Here is a 25,890-nt window from a genome sequence, read left to right as displayed (position 1 = left end):
TTCGTGATTTAGTATAGGTTTCGAGGCCTTCATTTTTTTATAGATTTGGAACTCGTTAAATTTTTCTACTCAAATGTCCTCCCATTCTTTTGGTGCAGAAGGTTAGAGAGATGGTGCCAACTCAAATATCGTTCTTATCACCTGACCATGACCCAAAATTAACATCAGTCGTGTTGTTTCAAAACGGGACTTTTATATAAATAAATAATTCAATGTTTTTGTTTATTTATCTGTTTTTGGTTTCTGCCAGAACAGCGAGCTCAAAAAATATATTCATATTAATTGTAACTACATTCAGAAATTTTCAACATGAAACTTTTAGCTGGCATACTTTTTTTATATAAATTGAGTAATATAAAAATCGTTACGTGGCAAAAATATTTAGGAAAGAAATTTATACTTTAAGAGCTGTTTGTCTTAAACAATTTTTTATGCATCTGGTTTCTTTCCTGTATTCTTTTATCACTTTCTTTTAGTAAACAGAATGATATAAGAATTGACATTCACAGAATGCGATGGCTGGCATAACGCAGTTGGAAAAAAACAATCATTTTTTTAGATAATTTGGGATAAAAGTTCGAATTTCCTAAAAAAATTTACGCGCACTAAAGTCGGAGTTTTATAGTTTTTGTACTGTCCTTCAATGTTTTATCAATCAATTTTTACCGTTATAACTTAAGAAAGTTATACATTTTTCAGTTGTTGAGTAAAAAATAAAAAATTTGTATCACCTTCAACAATACAGTTTGATTACATGTTTAAAATAATTTAACCAGTATCAAACAATCATGTTTTTGTGATAATAGTTTTCATAATTTCCATCGATGTATTGTAATAGCTTCCATCGCTCTTTTTCTTATGCAAAACACTTTTTTCGTCTTAAATCTTTATTTTCCTCTGGCAATATCAAATGCATACTTCTCAGCTCATAAAAAACACATTATCCCAATTTTTTTATTTATGACTTTTGGAAAAAGAAAACAAAAACTCTGTCAACTGAAAGTAAATAAGATTTCAAACACGCTGTCCGATGTTTTTCTGACTTTTCCTTTTGGAACTACTTGTTTTGGAAAGAAATGTTCTTTAGACTGGAAGTGTTTTCCGAGAAGATGAGGTCTGTGTTTAACGTTGCATGAATAAAGATGGAATCGTGTGTTGATATTTTTCTTTGCTTTTCTCGTTGTAGCCAAAACCGAGATTGCTGAGACGGCAGAAATCCACCTCGGAGATTGAAACCAAAATAGCAGTTCCCGAACCGGAAGAAGAAAGTGAGTTGATATAAACAGTTTTTATTTTCCTTTTAAATATATTGCCTTACATATCGTATTTCGTTACACAATTTTCAAACATAAAAATATCACTAACTCCAATTTTCTTCTTCTTTTTTGGCGTTTTCATGATTTTGATATAAGTACTGGATTAGAACTGCAAGAATTTATAATTTTCGAGTAATTTTTTTGTTCGAATTTATAATAATATAGATGAATTATTGTCACACTGTCAGGATTAGAATTTAAATAAGTTTCCGTAATTCCTTTGTATTTAAACAAATTAAATCGTCTGAAAGTTGTGAGCTATAGCAGTATATGTAGAAAAAATGCTAAGCCTCAAAGTACATTTTATATAAATTTACAAAAACAGTCGATAAAAAATTTAATTTAAAAAAAAACTTTAAAATTCTCGAAAATGATTGAGAATCGATAATAATTTCAATAGCATTATTGATGTAAAATATATAACAATAATAAAATGAAATAATAATAGGTATCTATGAAATACCATTAAAATCAGAATGCAGGAAAGGTTTCTATAATTCTTTCTATGCATTACTTTGTTCAGAAAAAATAAAAAAATGTACGAATTGTGTATAAATTAACTATTTTGTTAGAAATGTTCTATATAATTTTTCAAATCAAATTAATTAAATTCTTCTTTGGCCGCCAGATACTACATTTTAATTACAAAAATATTATTATTTCTTATAGCTTAAAGTGTAGGAAGTATTTTGATTTATAAAGGAAAATATAATCATTGGCTTTGAACATATTGTCGAAAATTTCACCAGAATATCAAAAAAATGTTAATAATAATATAAAAAAATATAATGAAAATAAAAAAAATTACTGCATCAAATCTTTAAAATGTCATTTTGGGTTACTTTTATTCAAAAGAAATTTATCTAGAGGCAGAATAGGTATTTTAATAATATATAAATAAGCAGTCATTATTATTGAAATTAATTTTTGAAACTTCAATCTGTTTTAAAAATGTATGGGGTTTTGGACATAAAAATGTTAATATAAAATAATATATATAATATATGAAATAATATTAATAATAAAAATGAATATAAAAAATATAATTAAAAAAACACTTTTTTGGTAAAAAAAAACTGCTTTTAAAACTAAAAAAAGAAAAAAAATTTTTACAACATTAAATCTTTAAATAGTTGTTTCAAGTTATTTTTACTAAAAAAGAATTAATTTAAAGATGGAAAAGACATTTTAATAATATAAAAATAAGCAGTCATCATTATTAAAATTATCTTTTGAAACTTAAGTCTGCCTTAGATTTTTTTGCTACATTAGTCATAGATTTTAAGAACTTACACAGTAAGCTAAGGAACTACAGTATATTGAGGACTTATGAAAATTTAGTCGTACTTCATTGCTCAATTTGTAGTCTGAAGTAATCAGACGTAGCCATGACTGACTTTAAATGCTGATAATATGTTATGGACTAAAGGAAGTTTAGTTAAACTTTACTGTACCATTAGTATAACTCATTACAACGGGTACGGCCATGATACACTTCGATTGTTAATTAGTATGCAGGAATTCATTTGAACTTGGCAACTTGACAATCTTTTAGTTAACTACCAATCGTTAAATTATTCTATAGTCAAATCTTGAAAATCTCCGTCTTGTTGAAGCGGCAATTAGGATAATATTAATGTATAATCTCGTACTGGCTTAGAATCAACGGTTTAGCTGCGAGATAACTTTGTGGAATCTGACTTTGTAAAATAATTTCATGACTCATGCGAAATGAGATAAAATACTTTCACCAAATTGTGCTAAATTATTGTTAAATTCAGCTATACCATGGTTCAATTTCAAACTTTAAAGCAATTTTAATGTCTTGATGATGAACACATTAATGGATTTTCAGTTTGAATTTCACATGAATTTTGTATTCTGTGAACTGGATAGAAATAACGATATTCACACGTCAACAACAAAATAAAATATACCATCTAATTATATTTTAGAAGAAAACTAAGCCAAACAATATTTTTCAAAGAAACCTTCTACGAAGCTGTGAAAAAAAGTAATATTTCATTTACAATTCTAAAACAAAAAACACATAATACATAAAGCGTCTATTTCCTTAATAAATGTGCTGTCAATCAACTAGTGTAACACATCTTACTTTATGTGCTTATTGTTTCTTTTATTATTTCTTAAAACGTATATCAAGCACTCAATTGCAAATATATTTTCTTTTCTATTCTGTTGTATAAAGGGTGTCTTAAAATTAATGCAAGATTTGAATTTGTCATCATTCGTGCAGTAAAGTGTTGGCAACCTTATTAAAAAACCATTTGAGAGCTGATAGTTTAGAGTTAGCAAAAATGGAACATTGCACGATAGATTTGAATTAAAGAAACGCAAAATGTGAATTAAATAAAAAACACAGTTTTTTTCCCCTTTTTTTAAAATTGAATTGTGTATTTATTTTTATATTTATTATATTTTATTTTTATTGAATTGCATAGGGTTATAGTACACAGTTAGGGCATAGGTTAAAGTATACAGCATAGGTTATGTATGGATTAACACATAAGGCAAATGGCCTCAACGGCTTTACTAGCGCATATGCACTCTTTTGTCTAAATTTTTCATGAACATTTTTCATAAATGTGGCTTAATTTCATTGATGTAGCATTGAATTTCCTCCTTCAATGCACGCGTGCTTGTGGGCTTGTTGGCATAGACCTTTGACTTCAAATAACACCTTAAAAAGAAATCCAATGGCATCCAAGAAAATAACACGATCTAAGGGGCTATGTCTCAAATTTCCAAACTGTGGCCGCCAGACTTTCATTATTTTTTAAATTCGTTCAACAATAAAAACACGTTGTTCCATTTTTGCCAACCCTAAACTATCAGCTGTCAAATGGCTTTTTAATAGGGTTTTCAACACTTTATTGCACGAATGGTGGCAAATTCAAATCTTTCGTTAATTTGGGGGAACTATTTATCTTCTTAAACAATTGAAATTTCTGTCGCTTATGTAGCTTTCTTTTAGTCGTGTTTATTTGTTTATTTAAAACTTGATTTCGAAATGCTTCTGGATTAAAGATACATTTTCCTCTATAAACTCATTATGAATTATTTTTTTAATTTTTCAGCTTCTTCCTGATTTTATTAGATATGAAGCATTCATTTTACATGTGCTTGGAATTTTGTTTTTTTGATGCTCAATGTTTATATGAGCTTTACTAACTTAGTATGTGAGCATGTCCGTTGGATGTTGTTTTTAATATTTGTACGTGAAATGTTATCTCTTGTGTTTTTAATGTCTTGTAGTGTTGGAATGGCTTAGCTTTTTATTTTACTTTCCCCTTTTTATCATTTTCTGTGCTTTCTCTTTGTGCATCACAATCCCTCATTAATTCACTCCAAAAACACAAATATGAGTTATCAACTATAACTAATTAAATTTACAACAAACCGCTTTGCTTTTATTTACTAATTTCCCCGAAAAATTACCGTGGGCAACTAATAAAAGATGAAAAGGAAGAAACGAAAGGAAGTTGTCCTTCATATTTCAAAAAAATAAAGCAAGAAATATCATGACAACACAATGGATTTTAAATTTCTTTTGGCCTATAAGAAACTTCTGAGAACAGAAAAGAGATGAAATTTCAACTTAAATCATTTGAGGCCTCAGTTTTAAAAACAATATTGGATAAACAAACGAATAGATAGCCCAGATGAAAGAAGTGCTTGAAGAAGCTGTTTGGAGGAGTGATTACTTCAAACAAGCTGTTTATCAGGTAGGTGGACATGGGTTAGAACTACTAAAACTAATTTGTAGCATATTAAAGTTTCAGTTTGTGCTGAAGCGTTGAGAATGTCTCGGCTTTACTTTTATGATTAACAATTTGACCTGCTTATTTTTGGTATTTTTTGAAAAATAAATATCACATTAAAGCAGTGATCAGAAATGGTAATTTCAAGACGGGATCATAAAAATATTTTAAAGTCTCAAAATGCACGAGGCAGTATCCTTTGCTGTTCATGTGTGCTGTTCATGTCCCCTTATTTCATTCAATATTCAGCAGTTGTATACATCCATGTAATAATAAGAGTAGATAAGAAAGATTATTTTCAATTTAATCATGGCTTTTATTTTATTTTTCTTATCAACTAAACCGAAAATGTTAAAATGAATTTTTCATCCATGACCAATGACCATGTCAAAATGAATAGGGAAACATGTCAAACCGCGTCATAAAATAAACTGATTTTTTTTTTCACTGAAAAAAAAAAAAACTTTAATTCATGCAAATTTTTGTCATTGAATTGTTTAAGAACTTTTCAGAGCAGTTCATGATTAACCGGATAATAATTTCTTCTTCAAAAATTGCTGTTCCAGATGAAAATAAAGAAAACAAGAATTAAAATCAGTTCATCCTGTACTTATCTCTCAGTTGAATGACTAGCAAACCAACGACGAACAGCTGATTTGGACAGAGAATTTTAATTCTCCGCGAGTACGTTGCGAGAAAAAAAAATTAAATTCATTCGAATTTTCAGCGAATACAAAGGGATTCTTAGTTCAAGAGCGGACATGATCCCATGTAGTTCGCAGATTCAAACAAAACTGCAGGGTCAAATTTACAAACCAATTGCTTTCAAAGATCCTCCCATGTTCTCCACTGGCAATTGATATGGGATGATCGAGAGATTTATTTTTATTTGTAACTTCTTAAGTAAGTACAAAAGTTCTTGATCTTTGAATTCTTCAAGAAAATAAATTGCGTAAATAACGTAAGTTATTTTCCAAATAGTGCAGTTCGCACACTATTTGGCTATCAAATATATGAACACTACACCGACCTACTCGTATCACGAGTTACTACATGCCAAATAGCATGACTTAGAATTGGAAATTTTGATAATCTAAGGAATACTTAAATAATCTAGAAATAATATAACATTCTAATAGGTCAAAACAAATGGTTCTAATAGGTTTTAGAAAATATTAAACTTGTTGAAATTCAATCCCTTAATTTTGAACATTTAAGCCGGTTACAAAATTAATAATAATTTGAAACGAGGGCAGTATCTGGATTCTGTGCCATGCATTTTGGGAATTTAAAAGATTCGTTTACATTCTTTTACATATGATTTGAAAAGTGGCAGTGTTTTTCTTTTAGCTACACAATTTGCTTCTGGTAATTTCTGAACTGTAATTAATTTTCTTTGCTTCAACTTAGCTTTCTTAGCTTCGAGTAAAAGAAATTTATTCATTAACGTTTGCTTATTGCTATGCTGCTTTATTTCATCAACTATTTAACTGTGTGTTTCTATAGAGTGGATTTAACCTAAGGCCTGACGTTATGACGAGCTGTCATTTAATTAACCATTTGAACACTTTTGTTACACTAACTGAGTGGTAGTAATAGTATTAATTTGATTATTTGATATTGAAATTATTTCTATAAATTGAAAAAATCTCATAATCCAAAGCTGTAAACAAAGATTTGACATCACTCTTGAAATGATGCAATAATTTTAAATTCTTATAGTTTTATTCAACAAATCTTCCATTGTCTATATACATGTTGAAACATATTGCCAAGTAGTGTTTGTTGTAATTAATGGAACATCAGTTTTATACTTATTTTATTTTAATAAGTATTACTTAAGAGTTAAAGTAGGTTTTGCAAATTTTAATTTATGAGTATCAGTAATAAAAATAATGTTTATTAGCATCAAAAATTATGAGTAAGGAAATAAAATATTTGTAAATTATCCAGAAAAAAAGCTTTCTATATTTTTTTAAATGTAACATTTGAATAGCTCTGATAAAGTTGATTCTTTTTTGGAGTTCCAGTTTTCTAAAAACACTGCTTAACTTTTAATTATTTCATAATTTACACTTCCGAAGAATCAGAAAAATAAAAACATTTAACATTCTATTTCATACGATTGAAATAATTATTATTGTTTCAATATAAATTGCGAAAAAAAAATTTCTTGCTAGTTTTTTGTAGAATTCTGAAATTATAATTATATAAACAAAATTTGCATGTAAAAGAATTGACAACTATTACTTACTGAATTTCTTATTTTAACCCTTTTTGCTTAGGATTATAAAATTTCAAAAATTTTATAAGATTCAGAATTCACTTTAAACGAAAAGAAAATCAATATATTGCCTCCTACCAGAATTTTCAGCCGAGGAAAATAAAAAGAAAAAATTCCTATTTATATTATTAAATATGATAATTGCTCAGTAATCCAGCAAATATTAGATCAGAGAATTACCAAATTTACGAAATCATCTGATTAGTGGAGATTCATTTAAAACTGTATATATATTACTAAATATAATTCAAAATACGAAGCAACCTTTTATTTACGTTGCGCTAAGGCAATGACATCGGCAAGTAATGAAGTATTTTCATTTTAATGTTCTCAGCTCGCCATTTTAAAGGCTAGAAGGACGAGATTGGCGAATTGCCAAACTATATGATCATACTATATTGAAACTCATGGTTAAACTATATATATAGCCTCTTTAACAGTATTATTTTCATTAAAATAAAGAAAATTTCAATCATAAGTTCCGCCAAAGAGAAACAAAGATCAATGTTTAATAATCATATTACCAGAAATTTTAACTTGCTAGTAAATCTCATAATATGAGCAAGTGAACAAACTATTCCTACTATATGAACATTAGAACTCCTATTCTACAAAATGTATCCTGGTTAGCTATAAAATAACTTCCCATGTTTAGAGGCATCTGTAGATAAAATGAATGAATGGAATGAAACTTCCATATATAAACTGTGGAAAGCGTAGGGAGATGAATTCTACTAGTAAAAAAATGTGGTCCCAACAATATCTTATACACGAAAGTAAAATCAACACATTCAAAATGTCATCCTAATACCGATTAAGAAACGAATCTTTTCTGTGGGTTTCTTAACGCATATCATTCATTCAAGGTTTTTTCCCGACAAAATCGATGACTTTTCTTAATCTTTTTACTCTTTCATATAGAAAGTATTGTAATTGACAAAATATCGATTTCAAATATTTTGACTAACTCCACGTTTCAGACTTCCCTAAATCTGGCAATTACATTTTTGACATTAAGTCTGTTTATCTGTAAGAATAATAGATGCCGCGGTGGCCTAGTAGTAAGGTCTCGGCTTGTGAGCCGTAGGGTTTCAGGTTCGAGACCCAATTCTACCGAAGAACCGTCGTGTAAGGGGGTCTGTTGCACGTTAAATCCGTCATGCCAAACGTCCTCCCGCTGGTGTGGAGAGGGGGGTGCCAGCTCAGGTGTCGTCCTCGTCATCTAACCGCGGTTCAAAATTACGAGGTCCGTCCCAAAATAGCCCTAGTGTTGCTTTACAACGGGGGGCTAAACTAACTAACTGTAAGAATAATAATACAAAAAGTTGTGAGTTAGACGAATGAAATGTGGTATACGGACTCATGGTCAAAATTATAGATTTCTTTCAAATTTTGAATGAAATCCGTCCTGAGGAAGTCAGTCTGTCCAGTCGTCCGAGTACAAAGGAACTCGATAAACACAATAAACAAAGAGCTAAATAGTAAAAAATTGGTAAACAAGTTTAACAGCTAAAATATTAATACGTGTCAAATTTTGAATCAAATCTGTTAAATAGTTGCCCGTCTGTCGATTTGTATTTTTCATACATGTAATACAATGTTTTGCATGCATACATGTATATGCAATAATTTATAAACGCAATGATTTAAAATAATGAAATTCGATATGTGACCTTGAGATTATAACTGTAGCTCTATGTCTAATTTTGATGCCAGTCGGTTGGCAAAATACTTATTCTTAGGCTAGATTTAGTATAAATGTCAGATTTACGACAAAAATCTATAGATCGTAACTGTCGTTCACCAATACCATGCAAAGAATTCGCGGTCTTATTCAAAGTCAACAATTTTATATGGAAGGAGAGGGATAAAAAATCATTAGAGAGTATGCTAAAAACTGTTGCATAGACCACTCCTACTTTTTTTTTTTTACGGACTTCATCTCTCCACGTTTTCCACAGTCTGTATATAAGATTTGGTTTATTCCGTTCATTAATTTTAGTTGCCAATATCTTCAAGTCATTTTATGGCCACTTTTTCATACTATTTAAGACAAAGATATCTTAAAATGTTTCATTTGCTAATTCATGTAATCAGTGAATGCATTTATTGCAGAATTCTTTTCTGGATCATATATTTTCTCCTATTTCAAACAGAAACCAATCAGCAAGGAGGAGTCGATCCAATCTACCAGCTCTTGAAGCAGGCAGGAGACTTAGGGGGTGGCCCTAAAAAAGAACGCGGGGACAAAGACTATTCTCTCTGTGCCTCTCCAAGAGACCAGGGTAGCAACAGTTCCAGCCTTACGTCCCTGCAGCAGCAACGCTGGACAAGGTCCAACGCCTCTTCTTCTGCTTCTTCGTCCTCCTCGTACCTCCTCACCGTGTCCAGCACTCAGGGCGACCACGCTTCCACGTCAGGTGAATAAATATCTTGATAAAACAACAGGAAAAGACATAATGTTGATAAAACAGACATTAAATTTATAGTTGAAGCGTATGTCACATGTTATGTTACTATTATATGTTTAGCGTTATAGCTCACTTTAGAAAATTGGATGGTATGAATGTTCTAACCATTTTCTAAATTGCTACTGAAAAAATATCAAATATCTTAAATCTTTGCTAAAATGCTAAGAAATGAATCATATTTTCGTTCTCACGATTCCTTCTACATCAATGGCCAGTTATTTTGTTTCTCAAAAGTCACTAACTCATATTATCTTTGCCATGAAAATTAAGAAAAAATCGATACTGAATTAAAGCTTTATATTTCCAAGATAGATTTACACAGAATATCTCCAAGTTTCTAGCTTAGGTCTAATTAGATATTTACTAAATACTTCAAAACAATCGTATGCCAAAATTTATGATGATCAATAGAAAGATTTTAAAATACTTACTTCATTTCAAAAATGTAATTTAGTATTTACTTGGATTAAACATGAAGAGGCACTTAGCTGGGCATTTAATTTTTAAAATCAAAGAAAGCTTATAATACCCATCTTATTTTCTTTAAAACTTGTTATCTCCTTTCTGTTCAGTCCAGGGTTTCTTAGACTATTTTATTAATTCTCGACTCTATTTTGGATATAAAATTTTTACTACCCCATATCACCAATAATATTTTTTTTTCACCGAGAAATTTAAAAAAAAAAAAAAAAAAGCCCATGAAAATGCAACGAAAATTAATGATAAATAAATAAAATACAATTAGAAGCAGTTATTTTTCAATTTTTTTAAAAAAATATTTTAACTCAAAATTGTCTGTGTATCAATATTTGTTAACAAATCTTGAGGAGAAACATAAACGCTCTTACAGTTTTTGCAATCGCGTTTTGGGTTGTAAACCATAGTTTAAGAAATCCTGGTTTCATAAGTCATTTTATCAGGGATTAATTCTTGTACATAACTTCTATCTAACATTGAATCAAAATTCAAAAAAAGGCATAAAAAACGCAAGAAAAAGTTTGCTATTGTGATTTTGTCTTGAAAGAGCAATTGTCCCACAATATCCTTAGTTCTATAAAGCTATTAATATCCTGCTTTTTATTAGTATTATTAATTTCATTATAAGCAGAAAGACCCACTAATATACATCTACTATGTGATATCTTTTAAAGAGTCATCAGTGTATTAATTAAAAAATATCTTAATTAAATAGAAACAACAATTTAAACATATATGAATTACTTTTTATTTTAAAAGTAAAATTTAAACTTCTGTGGTTTAATATTCCTGTTAATAATTATAAAATAGATGAAATCCTTTGAAATTTATGTCTGAATACTAAATGAATTCAGATTATTATATGGTAAAAGAACTGGAATATATTACGATAAATGAAATAAAAATGCAAAGTAATATGATTCGATTCCATTATCATTTTGTAAAGAAGTTTTATTTTTTGAAAGTATTTTTTAAAAGGAAGCACTTTATTTTATATTCATCTATATTTGGAGAAATTTTTTAATGGAAACATTTTATCTTTATTTACTTATTTATTCTTTAACATTTCTTTTAAAATAGCATGAATTTATAAAAGAAAATTTTATAAATTCCTGCTTATTCAAAGTTAAATTTTCAAAAATCTGTGCACAAAATTTTTTTTATAAAATGTTATAAAATGCGTGTGTATTTCAGCAATCTGAAATATTGGTCGATTTTATATAATAAATACTTTCACCATTTCTGAGGATTCAGCTACAAATTTTCGCTCTATTTTATTGCTTTAAAATATTATATTTACTAATTTGGATAATAGAGTATTTTGTCTTTATAAAATTTTGCCATGTTAATTTGTATATCTTAAACAAAAGCTGTTCTACATCTTAATTGTAATCGATTCGAGTAAGTACATTGATATTAAAGAAATTTAAATGTAATTTGTTTTCATAATAGACGTAATATCTGTTTATCTTGTAGAGGATGTGATGTATCTGTTTAGTAATCTAAAAAAATATGAAAATAATTGTATAAATTAGAACAGCAATTAGTACTGCAAATATTATTTTTATATGTTAAATATAAAAAATTTAATTAAGACAACAAAATACAAAAATGTTATAAAAAATTAATGCCTGCAATCAAAAAATTCCTTCAACCTTTTTCATTGAATTGCTTTAGAAAAATTTAATTATTTGCACTCAATGCAAGAAATAATTGTTTGAAACAACACAATGGATCAGAATATCTTTTTTTTTTTTTTTTACTGATTTTCATATTTTATTATTTAAATAAAAAAAATTCTTGTAACTAAAATTAGTTTTCCTTATATGACTATACTTAATTTCAACATTTTAGAATTAACATTCAAACAGTAAATACCTATTTATCAATTTCAGAATAAGTGACAATCACAAAAGAAATATTTTATTAGAACTTCCAATCACTTGTTGATCAATGAGGCACAGCAAAGAAAAGTATATATTATCAATTAATTACAAAACATATATACCTATTTTAGTCAGAGTTGTTCCTAAACTATATGTTTGGAGAAATATATATATATAAATATATAAATGTCTGGTGTTTTTAGGAGAAAAAGAGAAAAAAGCAATGCTTTATTTCATTTTGTGTGTGTACTCTCTGTGTGAAAAATGTCCTTATCTGTGTGCTTTCTTTCCTATCTGTGTATGTCATGATTTCGTATTAATAAACTTCTACTCCTGCTTCTTGTATCCTCTGTCTGCTCTCTCTTTCTTCTTCTTATCATGTCCTGCACCAACTCTTCATATCTCTTGCACTCTTTTCTTCCACCTCAAACCTCCACCCCGCACAAATCTATGAAGCATACTAACATATCCATGCTCAACAACCACTTTCTCCTCTGCATATGCGTTTTATTACCTTTCTATGACGGGTTGAAAGAAATCAGAGATATCCAACCTGTTAACCTTTTTCTTAAAGGGCCGTGGCAGATGCTGTATTACCGATCCTTTAAGATCTTCCCGCATCTTTATGAAGCACTATATACAGGATGATTCATAAAGAAGTATGCACTTTCCAGATGCTAAAAAATAGTAACAGTCAAAGACACGAACCACTTTATTGAATCGTAAAGTAGATGTACTTTTAAAGTTCTCGCCCTTGACAGAAGCCACATAGGCAGTAGCATGTTTGTCATGTGACTAGTCAGTCGACAGGACCGCATCTGCAGTGGAGAAGGTCTTATTGTATTCTTCAATTTAGCAGACTCGTATCCGCAACTGTTGTGCAATGGCATTTTCGATTACAATTCGGAAACGAAGTTCCAGTTAGAAAACCTATCCATCAATGTCATGAAAAATTTAAAACTACGGGTTGTTTGTGCAAATGTATAAGTCCTGAACGACTGAAAGTCCCCGGAAAAGTCAATTCAGAGGGTGAATCGTGAAGCTCGGATTTCTCCGCCCACCGTCTAAAGAATTTTGAGAAAGAAGCTGAAAATGATTCCATACGAAGTGCAATTTGTTGCAAAATCTCAATGATTTTGACAAACAAAAGCGCTTTGAATTTTTTGCGACTTCGTTTTGAAAATGATGATTTTGCCGATCACTTAGTTTTCATTGATGGAGCAACATTTCATGCCAGTGGTTAAGGTTCTCCGCTGAGTTCGCTTTTGGCGGAAAGGAGAATCACAAATTCACAGTGCAGCACATGCGAGGTTCCATTAAGGTAAATTTGTTCGGTGCAGAAAGAAAGAAAGAAAGCGTAAGGGCTCTTCAAAGGGGTCACACATAGAATATCTGAGACTGTCTCTTACAAAACTTAAAATAACCCAATACAATTCTGTTACAGTTGACATACAATATCTTACATTGTCCTTGATTTATAGTGCATTGAAACAGTATACTTCTTTATGAATCACCCTGTCTATATTATATCATTTACAACAATCACATTTTCTCTTCCGCAATTGAATTTTTAATATCTTTGGATTAGAAATAAGTTGAAATCTAAAATATCCTTTTTAAACTTTTCCTTGCAAGGATAATAGAGATACTGTACCTTTTACATTTTAAGATTTCCCCACCGAAATCTTTGAAGCATGCATAGCATTGCTCAACGATAGCATATTTGAACTCAATAACCATATTTTTTTCTGCAGACGATAGTTTTTTTAAGCTCTTTATTAAAGTGGGGGTTTTTTGTTAATTTAATAAGCCACACTTCAATTCATTCGCATATAATTTGCTATCAGAATAACAATCCATAGTATTAGCTTCAGATATAACAATCCATAACATTTCCTAAAATTTATTAAAATTTTTTTTATCATTTTCGAATATAAATTATAAAACCGAAGATTAAGTCAATCAAATCAAAATCATTTATTCTTATGTTATATATTCTAAGTATATCGGCGATGACACTGAGTTTCTATCGCAAAAACAAAGGCTGAACCGAATATCGAATATTCTTCACTTCATTTTTTCTCGTTAGAACAGAAGTACTCAGAAGTTAAGATTTCTTTTCTGTATTTTTTTTTTCCGCTAAGAACCTAACGAAAATTCTCTTTAAAAAAAATTCGCTTGACAAAAAAACTGTTAAAAACCAAATGTTATTAATAAAAAATAATAACCATCTTTAATTGAAGATTCCTTCTAAGAAACTTTTTCAAGGTTTGAGATGAAAATTAATAAACTTTAATGAAATTCTCTCTTAAAATATAGATATCATCAGCTGAAATTTACTAATGTATTTTTTTTATTTGTCACATAAAAAATAGACCATCAAAATTATTACATAAAAAATGAAAATGGTTCACCGATAAAATAGCTATAACATTACCGAATGATAAGAAGTTTTGTTTTTTAGTGAAAATGATACTAAAACCAAAGAGATAAGAAATATAGTTTACGCTCAATTTAAAGATATTCAGAAATAAAAGTAAATATATATTAAACCCCGAAATCTGATACATGTATTATTATTAATGGCATCCGAGGCATTACCGAGAGCATGGTTTATTTCATTTTGTATTTTCAATATGGCAAAGTTTATCAATCTTTTAATTTTTATCAAGAAGAAATTTATCCATTAAAGTCTAAACTATTTTCTACTAATAATATCCTTACTATAAGCAGAATAAAATATGCTCAAGTCCCAAGTAAATAATGCTTGAAAAAAAAATCAAATTCTCATGAACAGATAATGACTAGAAAATTCCTGTATTCTACTGCGGCTTTTATTCCAAAGACATTATATAAAATGAAGATGTTTCATGGGCAAACAATATGTAGTTATTCCTGCTCATAATTCGAATGCATCGCATGCAACATATTTGCGATAACTAAATGGAGAAAGCTTAGATGATCATTTGGCACAGAAAGTATCTGGAACGCCGCCAAGAAACAATACGACGGACATTATAGTAAGTAATATTTTGTATGGTTATTACATTTTCATAGGACAAGCAGCTATTTTCTTGCTGAACGAAATCACTCTACTCAGTGTTACAAGTAATTTTAAGATTTTAACAAGGCTTCTATAACCGTATTTCTTATGTAATAAACGTTAAAGCATGTTCTTGTTCAAAATCTGATCTTATTAAACGCTACGTAAGCATCTATTGCAAAACAAAAGGCTTCGAATGACTTTTTTAAAATTCCTTTACAGCGAAATGTTAAGCCATTTTATATGAGAATTTATATTATATATAGAAAGTCTTTTATTAAAACCTATCACACTGAAAATAGTTACTAACTAGTGTTAAAATTCACAATCTCATAATCTAATAGTTTTCACTTATATATAACGATGATCATGATTCTCTCAATAAACCATTTTTTTAATATTAAGTTGTGACAGATATTAAAATCTTATAAGATGAAAAAATTACCATAAGGTTTAACTCTAAAGCTGTGTCTTAAATCAATTCCACTTCAAAATCTGACTATCGCTTAACGGAGTAGGTGTACCATGGCCAGCGGTGGCCATCAGAACTCAGCATTCCTTCCAGCATTCATGTTGTCTCGGCATCAGTCATTCAGATTGACCCGTATACTTAGGCAGGACGGGGGTAAACTCGTCGTAGTTAACCTCTTGATGCATTCTGCTATTGATGCAACTATGTCTACTCATTGACAGAATGGAGAGAAAGTACATTGTAATGATCAAGTTTCACAATTGTGACAATAATATTACAAACTTTACGCATGCGAGCTCAATAACTATATTCTTATTAAAACATTTATTCTGACTACAGTGTGAGTAATTTTTAACTTATCTAAGTAGATGGTATTTTTGGTATTTTTTGGTAGATGGCATATATCAAATTTAATTCTCTATAATTGCCAAAAATAAAAATTTGTGGTGGAACAACAAAAAATATAAGCAATCTTAGCAATCAAAAAATATTAGCAATTACTTATGCTAAATTCGTTGTATACAAATAGACCTGGATTTTAAAATTACGAGATTTATAGGCTGACATGTTTTCAGTTAACGGCGACTTGCATTGTGCAACAATTGTTCAAATTGCTCTGCAGAGCTTACCGCTCAATACAGGGTTATAAAATTTGACAGGTTGTTATTTTACTTTGATCTCACTAGAAAGGAATTTTTTTTATCCGAAAATTTTATTCGCTTTTTTTTATTAAAAATTAATTAGAATTTCAAGATTTTTCTTAATAACATCGAAGGATATTGAACAAAAATCATTTTATACCTAAAAAAAAATGTTTTTAATTTTTAGTGATACCAGTTTTATTCTCTTACATTATGTACGAATGAATATTATCTTTTTCCTAATTTTAATAAAATTTTAAAAAATATTTTAAGAACATTATGCAAACAATGCTTTTCTTTGTTTTAGTTACTAAATTTATACTCGTGAGGTTTATGATAATATTAATTCCTTTCTTTGTGTGTGTACATTATGGCTGTAATATAAGAGTCAATTCAAAAAGTTAAATAAAAATAAGCAAAAACTTTATCATCTTACAATATTCTGGAAAAGAGATTCAAGTCTACTTTTTTTTATTTATTCAGTAGCTGACGGACAATGAAATATAAACTACAGAAACGTCTTTTACTTTTTACGACACTTTATTCACATTTCCATCGATTTTTTTTTAAGAATGGAGGACTTGTTCCAAAAAAGAAAAATCGAATTCATTAGAAATAAGTCTGTGAAATACAACAATACAGCTGAAATATTTAGAAATGAACATGCTAAAATATAAAATTTCAAATCTCTTGAGAAAACTTAAGGAACAAATAGAATAACATTACGAATCAACATGAATCCTATTCGAGAAAAGTTGACAAAGTTTTGAGAAACCGAATTCAAAGATTCATTTAGTTTTATTCGGTAGGAAACGATAAAAATTCCAGTGAGAATTCAACATCGCTTACATGCTCGTGTAACAAGCATTCGTTTGGACAGCTGTCGTAACTACGTGCCCTAAAAAGGAAAAATATTGAAGTTCACCTCCTAAAGCTGCCATAGATTAGATAAACTTAGCTGGGTCTTAAGTGTAGGCGTGAGATAGGGTATCCATGGAGTTTTACAGCTTTTCATATTGAGTAACCTTTTAGAAAAAGGGGGAAAAGCTCTTTTAGGTTAAAATATTATAAAACGCTCACTTTAAACACAACGACGTTTTGAAAAGAAATGTTAAGTACATTTTTGACGAATTAATGTGACTTTTACATTATATGCATTAAATTTAGACTAATATTTAGATTAAATTTATGCATTAAATATATAATGCGAAATGCATTTTAAAAAGGGACTATGGCACGGTTTGTCTTTCAAAATCAATTATGTGCCTGCAATAAATATTTTGAAGCTATCACAATAGTAGAATTAGTAGACTTGATCCAGTCATACATTATTGTGGGTTCTTTAAAGATGCAGTACACTCCCGAGTATCCGGTTCATGACCAACCGGGTTCCGTACTATCCGGCCTAGTTTTCTTTTATCGTAATTAAATGAGGAAGGCAAGGCGTTGCAGAAGCAGTCATCTATTCAGAACTTTTTCAAAAACTAAAAACTGTAAGTTTTGACTCTCATCTTAGGACTACCTTTTCATATCTGTGTAATCATTTATCAGTGAAAAATAAAATCAGTTTGAATAAATTTTCTTAAGAATTAGTCCTACGATTTACTTTTAACGTTTTGGTTAAGTTTCCTGCATTTAAGTTAGGCATTATAGAATTTATGTTAAAATATGAATAGTTTATATCCTTTAACTTACTTTTTCTCTAATTAATTCTTGAAACGTTCAGTGCAGTATATAAACATATATAAACTACAGAGTCTTCTATTTTAACTCGACACGTTACTGGCAACTGCTTCTGTGATTCACGTTCTACATGCTCTACATGAGATAAAGGGAGGGCTTAGTACTCAATAAGTGAGTTTCGGTATAAAAATGTTGTCTTCTGATATTGGTGGGAAAAGAAATGAGTTCATAGAACTCCTGACTATCCGGCATTTTTGTTATCCGGTCTGCCTTTCCGCCACATTAGGCCGGATACTCGGGAGTGTACTATATTTAATAAAAACATTACAAAAACAAGTTTTTTTTTTTAATTCATAAAATTCTTTCTTTCATATATATTAAATTTAGACTAAATCTCCATAAGTTAAATTTCAAGTTCATACTTTCATGCATAACATTACGAAATTAAACCATAAGGCTTTACTTTGTTGTTCTATAAAATAAAATCATTGATACACATACTTTAAACATTGATATTTCCTAACAAAAAATGCAATATACACTCAAAAGAGGAACAAAATAAATTTCTAGAACACAAAAATCTCTAATCAGTTTTAGTACATTTTTTAAAAAAAGTTAGTGCCTTACATTTTATCGATGAGTAATAATAAATTACTGCCTAAAAAGAAATTAAAGATAGTGTATCCAATCGAAAAGAAAACCATTAAGAGCAAGCTACGATGCTACTTTTAGGAAATAAATTAAGACTACTTTGTTAGCGAAGTAGGCGGAAATCTAATCTAGTATCTTGACAAAGATGCGAGTTACCAAGACAGGCATCCTTTATTTATTTATTTGTTTATTTTGGCATCTTGAGAACTATTTATTTCGTGGAAGAATGACTCGATTCGACTTACTTATTGTTATTTATGACAGCGGAATGAATGAGTCTGTGTTTCTGGAAAAACTAACAGATGGAGAGGAAAGATAGTAATGAGCTGAGTTTGTTTTTGTTTTCCCCTCAGGAAAATAAGTTTTCCCTCTTCAAAAATATATTTTAAACTGCAAGATTTTTTATATTGCAGAATAATTGTCATTTAGTATGACAGATGCCAGTCACATGACAATCACAACTAGGCGTCATTATTACATTTTATCTTTCTAAATCAATGCAAATGGATTATGGATTTTTATAGAACAAGTAAAGAATATCACATGACTGATTATCAGAGTTTTTCATCCCTTTCAAATAGTGGAGCTCATGCGCATACTGTATACAAAATTTCTCGTCTCAGGGATGGCCGAGTCATGGGTATAGCGGAGAATACTTATTTTAAAGGAAGCACAAAATAAGCAAATTCTAGTTATGTTTTCCGTAATATAACAAGTGAACATGTTGTATAGCATCTAATTGTATATTGCCTGGTATTATTCTATTATATTACTATTACAAGAAGCAAAGGGGATTTCAGAATTAACTGGCACGACACATTTAATGTGAGATACGAGTCGTTTCGAATTTTAAAATTATTTTCCAGACAAAAGTCATTTATAATTTCTTAAAATTCATCACTAAATGGATAGACAAATAGCTTATATTTTCACAAATGTTTAATATTACAGTTACTCATTTGTTATGTTTGAATTATCATACTAAACCTTGAAGCAAGAATACCACATCAGAGACATTATATTTCTTATATAGCTATCACAAATGCATTTTATCAATAGACCAAGGATATTTAATAAGTTTTAGCATTCATGAATTCTTCTTCCTCTTGTTTCAACAAATATCATACTTCCTCGTCAGAATTAAACTAAATTTAATTTATTGAAACTAGCTATTAAAATCTCATAAATATTATTAATTAATCTCTTTTGACAACCAGCTTGTTTGTCCGAAATATCGTCTGTCATTCAATGAAATTATTAATACGGAATGTATTTATGTAAAATTCCACTTATTATTTTAAAAGACTGAAAAATATGAATTCAATTATCTCTGTGTGCAACAATTTTTTGCGAATGCGAATTAAGAACTGTATATATTAAAAAATAAAAACATAAGTGAAGATTCGCCTTCGGAGCTCGTGTCCAGAAAAAGCAATTTTTTTGTTCTAATTTTAAAATTATTAAAACTTGCGACTGAATGGTTTGGTGTTACAGTAAATTTCGGCATAAGAATAAAAACATTGTAATAGATTATGTAACAAATAAAATTTTACTAATATTTAAGAAAAATTTTACGGGAATGAAATTGATACATTAAAAAGGCAGAGTTTTTTGTTGTTGTTTTAAGTCTCAAGACATTGCAAATATTTTTAAAGATATTTTTGTGAATAAATATTTTTGGAAGATATGTATAAAAAAACTGCCAAAATTTTGAATATTTTTTAATGAATTTGAGAGCTGAAAATTTTGTATTGACCTTGCAATGACTTTGTAGAACATGAAATGACTTTGTAAAACACTTGAATATCAAATTTTATCGAGATGGGTCAAAAATTATAGATCTTTATAAAAGAACATAAACAAGCATTCATATATATATATATATATATATATATATATATATATATATATATATATATATATATATATATAAAATATAATATGTAATGATAACTCTTAATTTAATTCAAATCATAATTAATTTCCTATTTTTTTATCATAAAATAATGCTTTATTCTAAAATTTTCTCTTATTTTTTGATCCAAATCCTATTTTTTTATTTAATTATTGCCAACATGCGCTCTAAAAATTTCTGTGACTTTCACACCATGAGCGAAGGCATAAAAATCACTGGCGCCTATTCAGGTGTTTCAAAGCTATCTTAGGAAAGGCTATCTTAAGTCGACACGTGTCAGATAAATCCCTATCGAAATATCCAAAGAAAAACCACTAAAGTGAAAAATTTTGTCACTTTCACTCTTGTCTTCTAGTGCGAACAAGCGCATGCGCCTTTGTTCCTGTGTAAAAAATTTGTTTCCCGTCACAAAGATAAAAATTGGAGTTTATTCAAAAAGTTTCTTCCTTTCGGCCACTTAACTGCCAAAATTGTACTATATATATATATATATTTAATATCAAATCTACTTTTTTCGTATTGGTCATAACATTTTAAAAACTTTAAAAAATTAAAAAATAAATGTTATAGGAAGAAATTTCACAGATTTTTTAAATATTTACTGCAAACTATAAAGATAAAAGATGACTGAAGATATCATCCTGATTTATAATCCATTCGAAAATTGTCTTATCTTCAATTGGATTATTACATAAAACTACACGATAATTTAACAACATAAACTACTCGATAATTTAAGATAATCGCGATAATTTAATAAGAATTAAATTTTAAACTTTTATTTGTTATTTTAACAGCTGCTTAAAGAAACTGCCATTATTAAACTTCTGTACTTTAGAGTTTTGCATTTTCTTCATCATATCAGACATAAAAATAACTATTAACAGTCACTCTAAAATAACATAAATATTGTCAAAATCCTTTTTTTTTTAAAAAAAAAAAGATATATTTATGCAAAATAAGTGAAAATAACACCACTTCTCAAAATCAAAATAACAGTAATTTGTTCAAAATAATCAGTAGTATTTAAAAATTAAAATAATTTGATATAAATACAAGAATATTACACAATTTGTATCAATAAATATTTAATAATAGAAACAATTTTGCTACAAAGAACTATAATTCATTGATTTAAGCCATTGTAGAAAATCCTTTCTTGGTTTTATTTGGAAATACTGATATTTTTTAAAAAAATGTCAGTTTTTAGAAATTGATTCCTTTTAACAGAAACGGAAGCGTTAGTTTTGCCTATTCAAAGTTTTTTTTAATTGCACTTTTTTTTTTTCAGTAGACTAAATCTCTTATCCGTCATTGCATAATCCCTTTGGGGTTCTATTTCAAACACTTCTCTATTTTTCCAAGTCTTTTAAAGATTTTTTTTTTTTCTGCTTTTGTCTTCTGTTTTGAGTTTATTATTCCATTAGAAAATAAGATTAAATGGTTTTTCTATGCACTAACTTATTCTCCCCTCTAATTTTTCATGGACTTTTATAATATGGGTATTAAAGTTCCAAAAGTAGTAAAAGAAATTATATGTCCATATTGTGCCTTTTTCCTTTGATTGAGTCAGATCAAACATTTGATATATAGCCTAAAATTTATATCAGAACTAAACAGTTACATTCATGTAATTTGCTTCATTTTTAAATTACCGAATTTATATTCAAATGCATAGACAGATCGACAGACAGTCAATCGGGGAAGAATTTAGTATAAATACAAATATGCAATTTTGATGATAAAATCATATTGCTATGAAAAGTGTCTTGTGAATGGGCAGTGAAAAATACATCAAACTTGATAACGGATAACAACTCTTTATTCCGTAAGGAAAACAGGAAAGAAATTTAAAAAAAGAAAGCACTTACATTGAACAACGCAGCAAAGTAGCTAGAACTCTGGACCTGCGATCAACAACTGTATCCGTACTCGTGTGTGCGTCTCCATTTATATAATCTCCTCTAGGTAGAGAATTTTTTAGAAAAATCAAATCTCAGCTTCTATTAGGCATATCTTTAGAACTCTTGCATTTTTTAAACCTTAATCTGAGTCAAGGTTTCTGAGATCATTAATCGAATATTTATTAAAAATATATGTAATTTTTTTCCCTATTACCAGACTATTTTCTTCCAGAAACAATATTATAAATTCGTTGCAATATACTGAATTTTGTCCATCTGCTTTATTACTGATACTATTCAGTCACACATATGTTCAAAAAGGCGCATTAATAGATATATTTCCTTAAAAATTTAATAGAATTCTATAATTGTGATGTAAAAGAAGCGCATCAAAATTTCATTTATCTATTTTATTGCATTTTTGAATTTCGGTATCATTTTGAGACATTATTCTAAAAATGATTATTTAGCATTCAGGAATGTTAAAAATTTGGAAATTCATCAAAATATCGCGTTCCGATTTTTCTACGATTACACTACATTTTGTTAGTGCACGAAAATATAAAAAGAATTTTAAATTGCCCTTTTAAAAAAATCTTTCGTACCATCATTAAATTTTAAAATTAAAGTGAATATAGATATGAGTTTTTAAAAATTCTTTAATGTGAAAATATAAACATTTACTAATGAGATGATTGTAAAATATGATATTTTCTATCAAGAAAAATCTTAAATTTGGAATTGAATTGATATTTAAATCAAATAACATAAAATATACGCCCAATTCAACTAAAATATTTATTTGAATACATTTGAGATATGATTTCTCATAGATAGTGTTAATGAAAAGGGTACTAATATTTTCTTCAATCGTTAATTAATTTGACCGGAATTTTTTTTTATTGCTAGAATGCGTTATTTATATAAATTTGAAATTTAAAAAATTTCTTGAAAAATATATAATTTCCTACATTTTTCAGCTCTTAATAGTTTTCAAGTCAAAATTCGTTATATTTTTTATCAAAGCAAGTTTAATACCTTTCTTAATTGTTAAGTTTTTTAATAACTCTTTTCAGCGTTAAGTAACTGTAGTAATTTTTATTATTTAAATTTCTGTTGTTTAAAAGCCAAACTTTCTCACGGAGAGCAGAATCTGAATTATTTTTGAATAAACATTTCCTTTGCTAAAAAAAAAAAAACTATATTTTCCATATTTAAAAAAATTGATACTAAATTTAAAAGCTGATTTTTACAGGGAAATAATTTTTTTCTTTTAGAGATCCCAGGGAAAATACTGTCATTTCAATTCTTTTTCACAAAATAAATATATGAGGAAAAAACTTTTTTCTGCTGCTTTACTTTATCGTTTGCTAGTTACAATGACAGCTGTGGATGTTGTCTATAATCTTTAAATTTAATGGCGGAGTAACCAAAATAACATCTTTATTTAACGGAAACATTAAGAAGGAAAAAAAAATACAGTTGAAGTTAATAAAATGCAGTAGAATAAAATCTCGTGCACGTATAATAAATCGCTTGCAGGATCACGCACTTAAACTGTGACGTCATTTTGATGAAAGCAGGTCCACCACACAGCGAATAAATTAAGGAAGCTTGTTTAAACTAACAATTTGAAACCAAACGACCTCTACTTATATAAAAATGAGATATAGTATTAAGAAAACTCAACAATCTATTTAATTTTTATCATAAAACACTGAACTGAACTGGTACAGATTCAGAATTGAAAAGTTGTTAACGCAGCATGGAAGATTCTATGTTTTCCCGCAAGGACTAAATCCTAATAACATTGGAATTGCTAGCGTCATGTTTATGTAACATTGTTTATTTTTTCTTTGGCGAAACTATAATAATGTCTAGCTATCTTTCGGCACTTTTCTATCGGCCAGACGGAGAAAAAGCAACAAAGCGTCTTGTAATCACACAAGAATTGCCAGCATAAATAAGAAAGAGCTGGAATAAAAGAAAACTGGCAAGAAAAACGCTAAGAAAAAAAATCGAGATTTTAAAGTGATTCACTCTATTTATCTTTAAAAGGTCCCAAATAAATATATATTTTGTTCCACGTATTTAGTAGGTGCTTAAAAGGTTCGTTTAGATCGTTTTCCCTCAAATTTTTTAAAGTTTTATTTAAAATCTGTCTGATAAAATGATAGATGGAAAAACTAATATGCATTTTATTTGTCCTTAAGGCATCTGTATTGATAATTTAATCCATTATAATTTTATTCGTCTATGAATGTAACAATTTCAGCAAAATCTAATAATCTGTAATCCCAAAATTAAAACTAATTTAGCATATTTTCAAGTTGGAATTGTGACATTTTCTTAGCATTTTATGGGGGAGGGGAAAGGGAATTAAATGACTTCAATCATGCAAAAGAAAATTTGAAGAATTGAGATTCAGTTTTTTTTTTTCCCACGATCATATTTCAGTTTTCTTAACCATCTTCATTTGAATATGCACATATTTTTGTTAATGATAACTAAGATGCTTACATTTGTAAAACATTATTTTGATTCATTTTTTTAAATCGTAGAATGTTTAAACTTTTGCCATTAAATTTATAATTTTGCAATCAATTTGTTTTATAACAATTCATCGAACAATTTAATATTTATAATCATTATCTTCTACATTCTTTACACCAACATACTATAAAAAAAGTTAGAATCGTAAAATAAAAATTTATACAAAAAAATTTTATGTGTAAATTTGGTACTGCGAACTCTCAAAAATAGTGAATTTTTAAGTAGATCTTCAAATCTTGTTTGCACCATATATTTGACGCAGCTTAATTGAAACTGGCTCTTGACTCATTAAACCACAACAAACTTGTCAACCATTAAAAAAAAAGGTATATTTAAATGGATTGACATTATTTTGTCGCACTAATGTCACAGCTCATAATCCGTTTTTCAGAGTCACTTTCACTTTTTCACCAGTGTCTAAACGTCTATTAGCCAAGAATGTATTAAAATGAATGAAGAAGTGATAATCGTTAGGCGCAAGGTCTGGAATGCATAGTAAAGGATCGAATTCCTTCCGGCAAAAAGATTTTATTTGATTTTGAGATTGAACTAAAAAATGCAGTCTTGCATGAAACGATGCGAAGTGAACATTTTTTCATAATCTTCCTTCAAAGTTTTGTTCATTTTTTCACTATACTGTTACACTTTGCATTGTTATCAAAGACTTCATACAAGGGCAATAAATATAAATTTCAAATTTCTTGTTATTAAGAACCGGATGACAAATCGTATTTCACGATCAACGATATATATATATATATCGTTGATATATAACTAAATAATATATATACATTATTTAGTTCCTGCGAAAG

At 28.6% G+C, this 25,890-nt stretch overlaps 1 protein-coding gene across 7 annotated transcripts in view; it reads left to right on the top strand.

Moving 5' to 3' along the window:
• LOC129983710 (uncharacterized) overlaps positions 1-25,890 on the top strand; it is a 599,516-nt gene that overhangs the window by 539,561 nt on the left and 34,065 nt on the right. For 5 of the 7 annotated variants that reach the window (XM_056093306.1, XM_056093304.1, XM_056093303.1 and 2 more), the window contains exons 13-14: positions 1,187-1,268; positions 9,539-9,802. In XM_056093306.1, coding sequence (XP_055949281.1) covers positions 1,187-1,268; positions 9,539-9,802 — 346 coding nt within the window. The remainder of the gene's footprint in view (positions 1-1,186; positions 1,269-9,538; positions 9,803-25,890) is intronic. The other 2 variants (XM_056093309.1, XM_056093308.1) reach the window with 1 other exon arrangement.

The sequence above is a fragment of the Argiope bruennichi genome, chromosome 9 (assembly GCF_947563725.1).
Source record: "Argiope bruennichi chromosome 9, qqArgBrue1.1, whole genome shotgun sequence".
Taxonomy (NCBI): domain Eukaryota; kingdom Metazoa; phylum Arthropoda; class Arachnida; order Araneae; family Araneidae; genus Argiope; species Argiope bruennichi.
The sequence above is the reverse complement of the archived record's forward strand: the minus strand, read 5'-3'. Positions and strand labels throughout refer to the sequence as shown.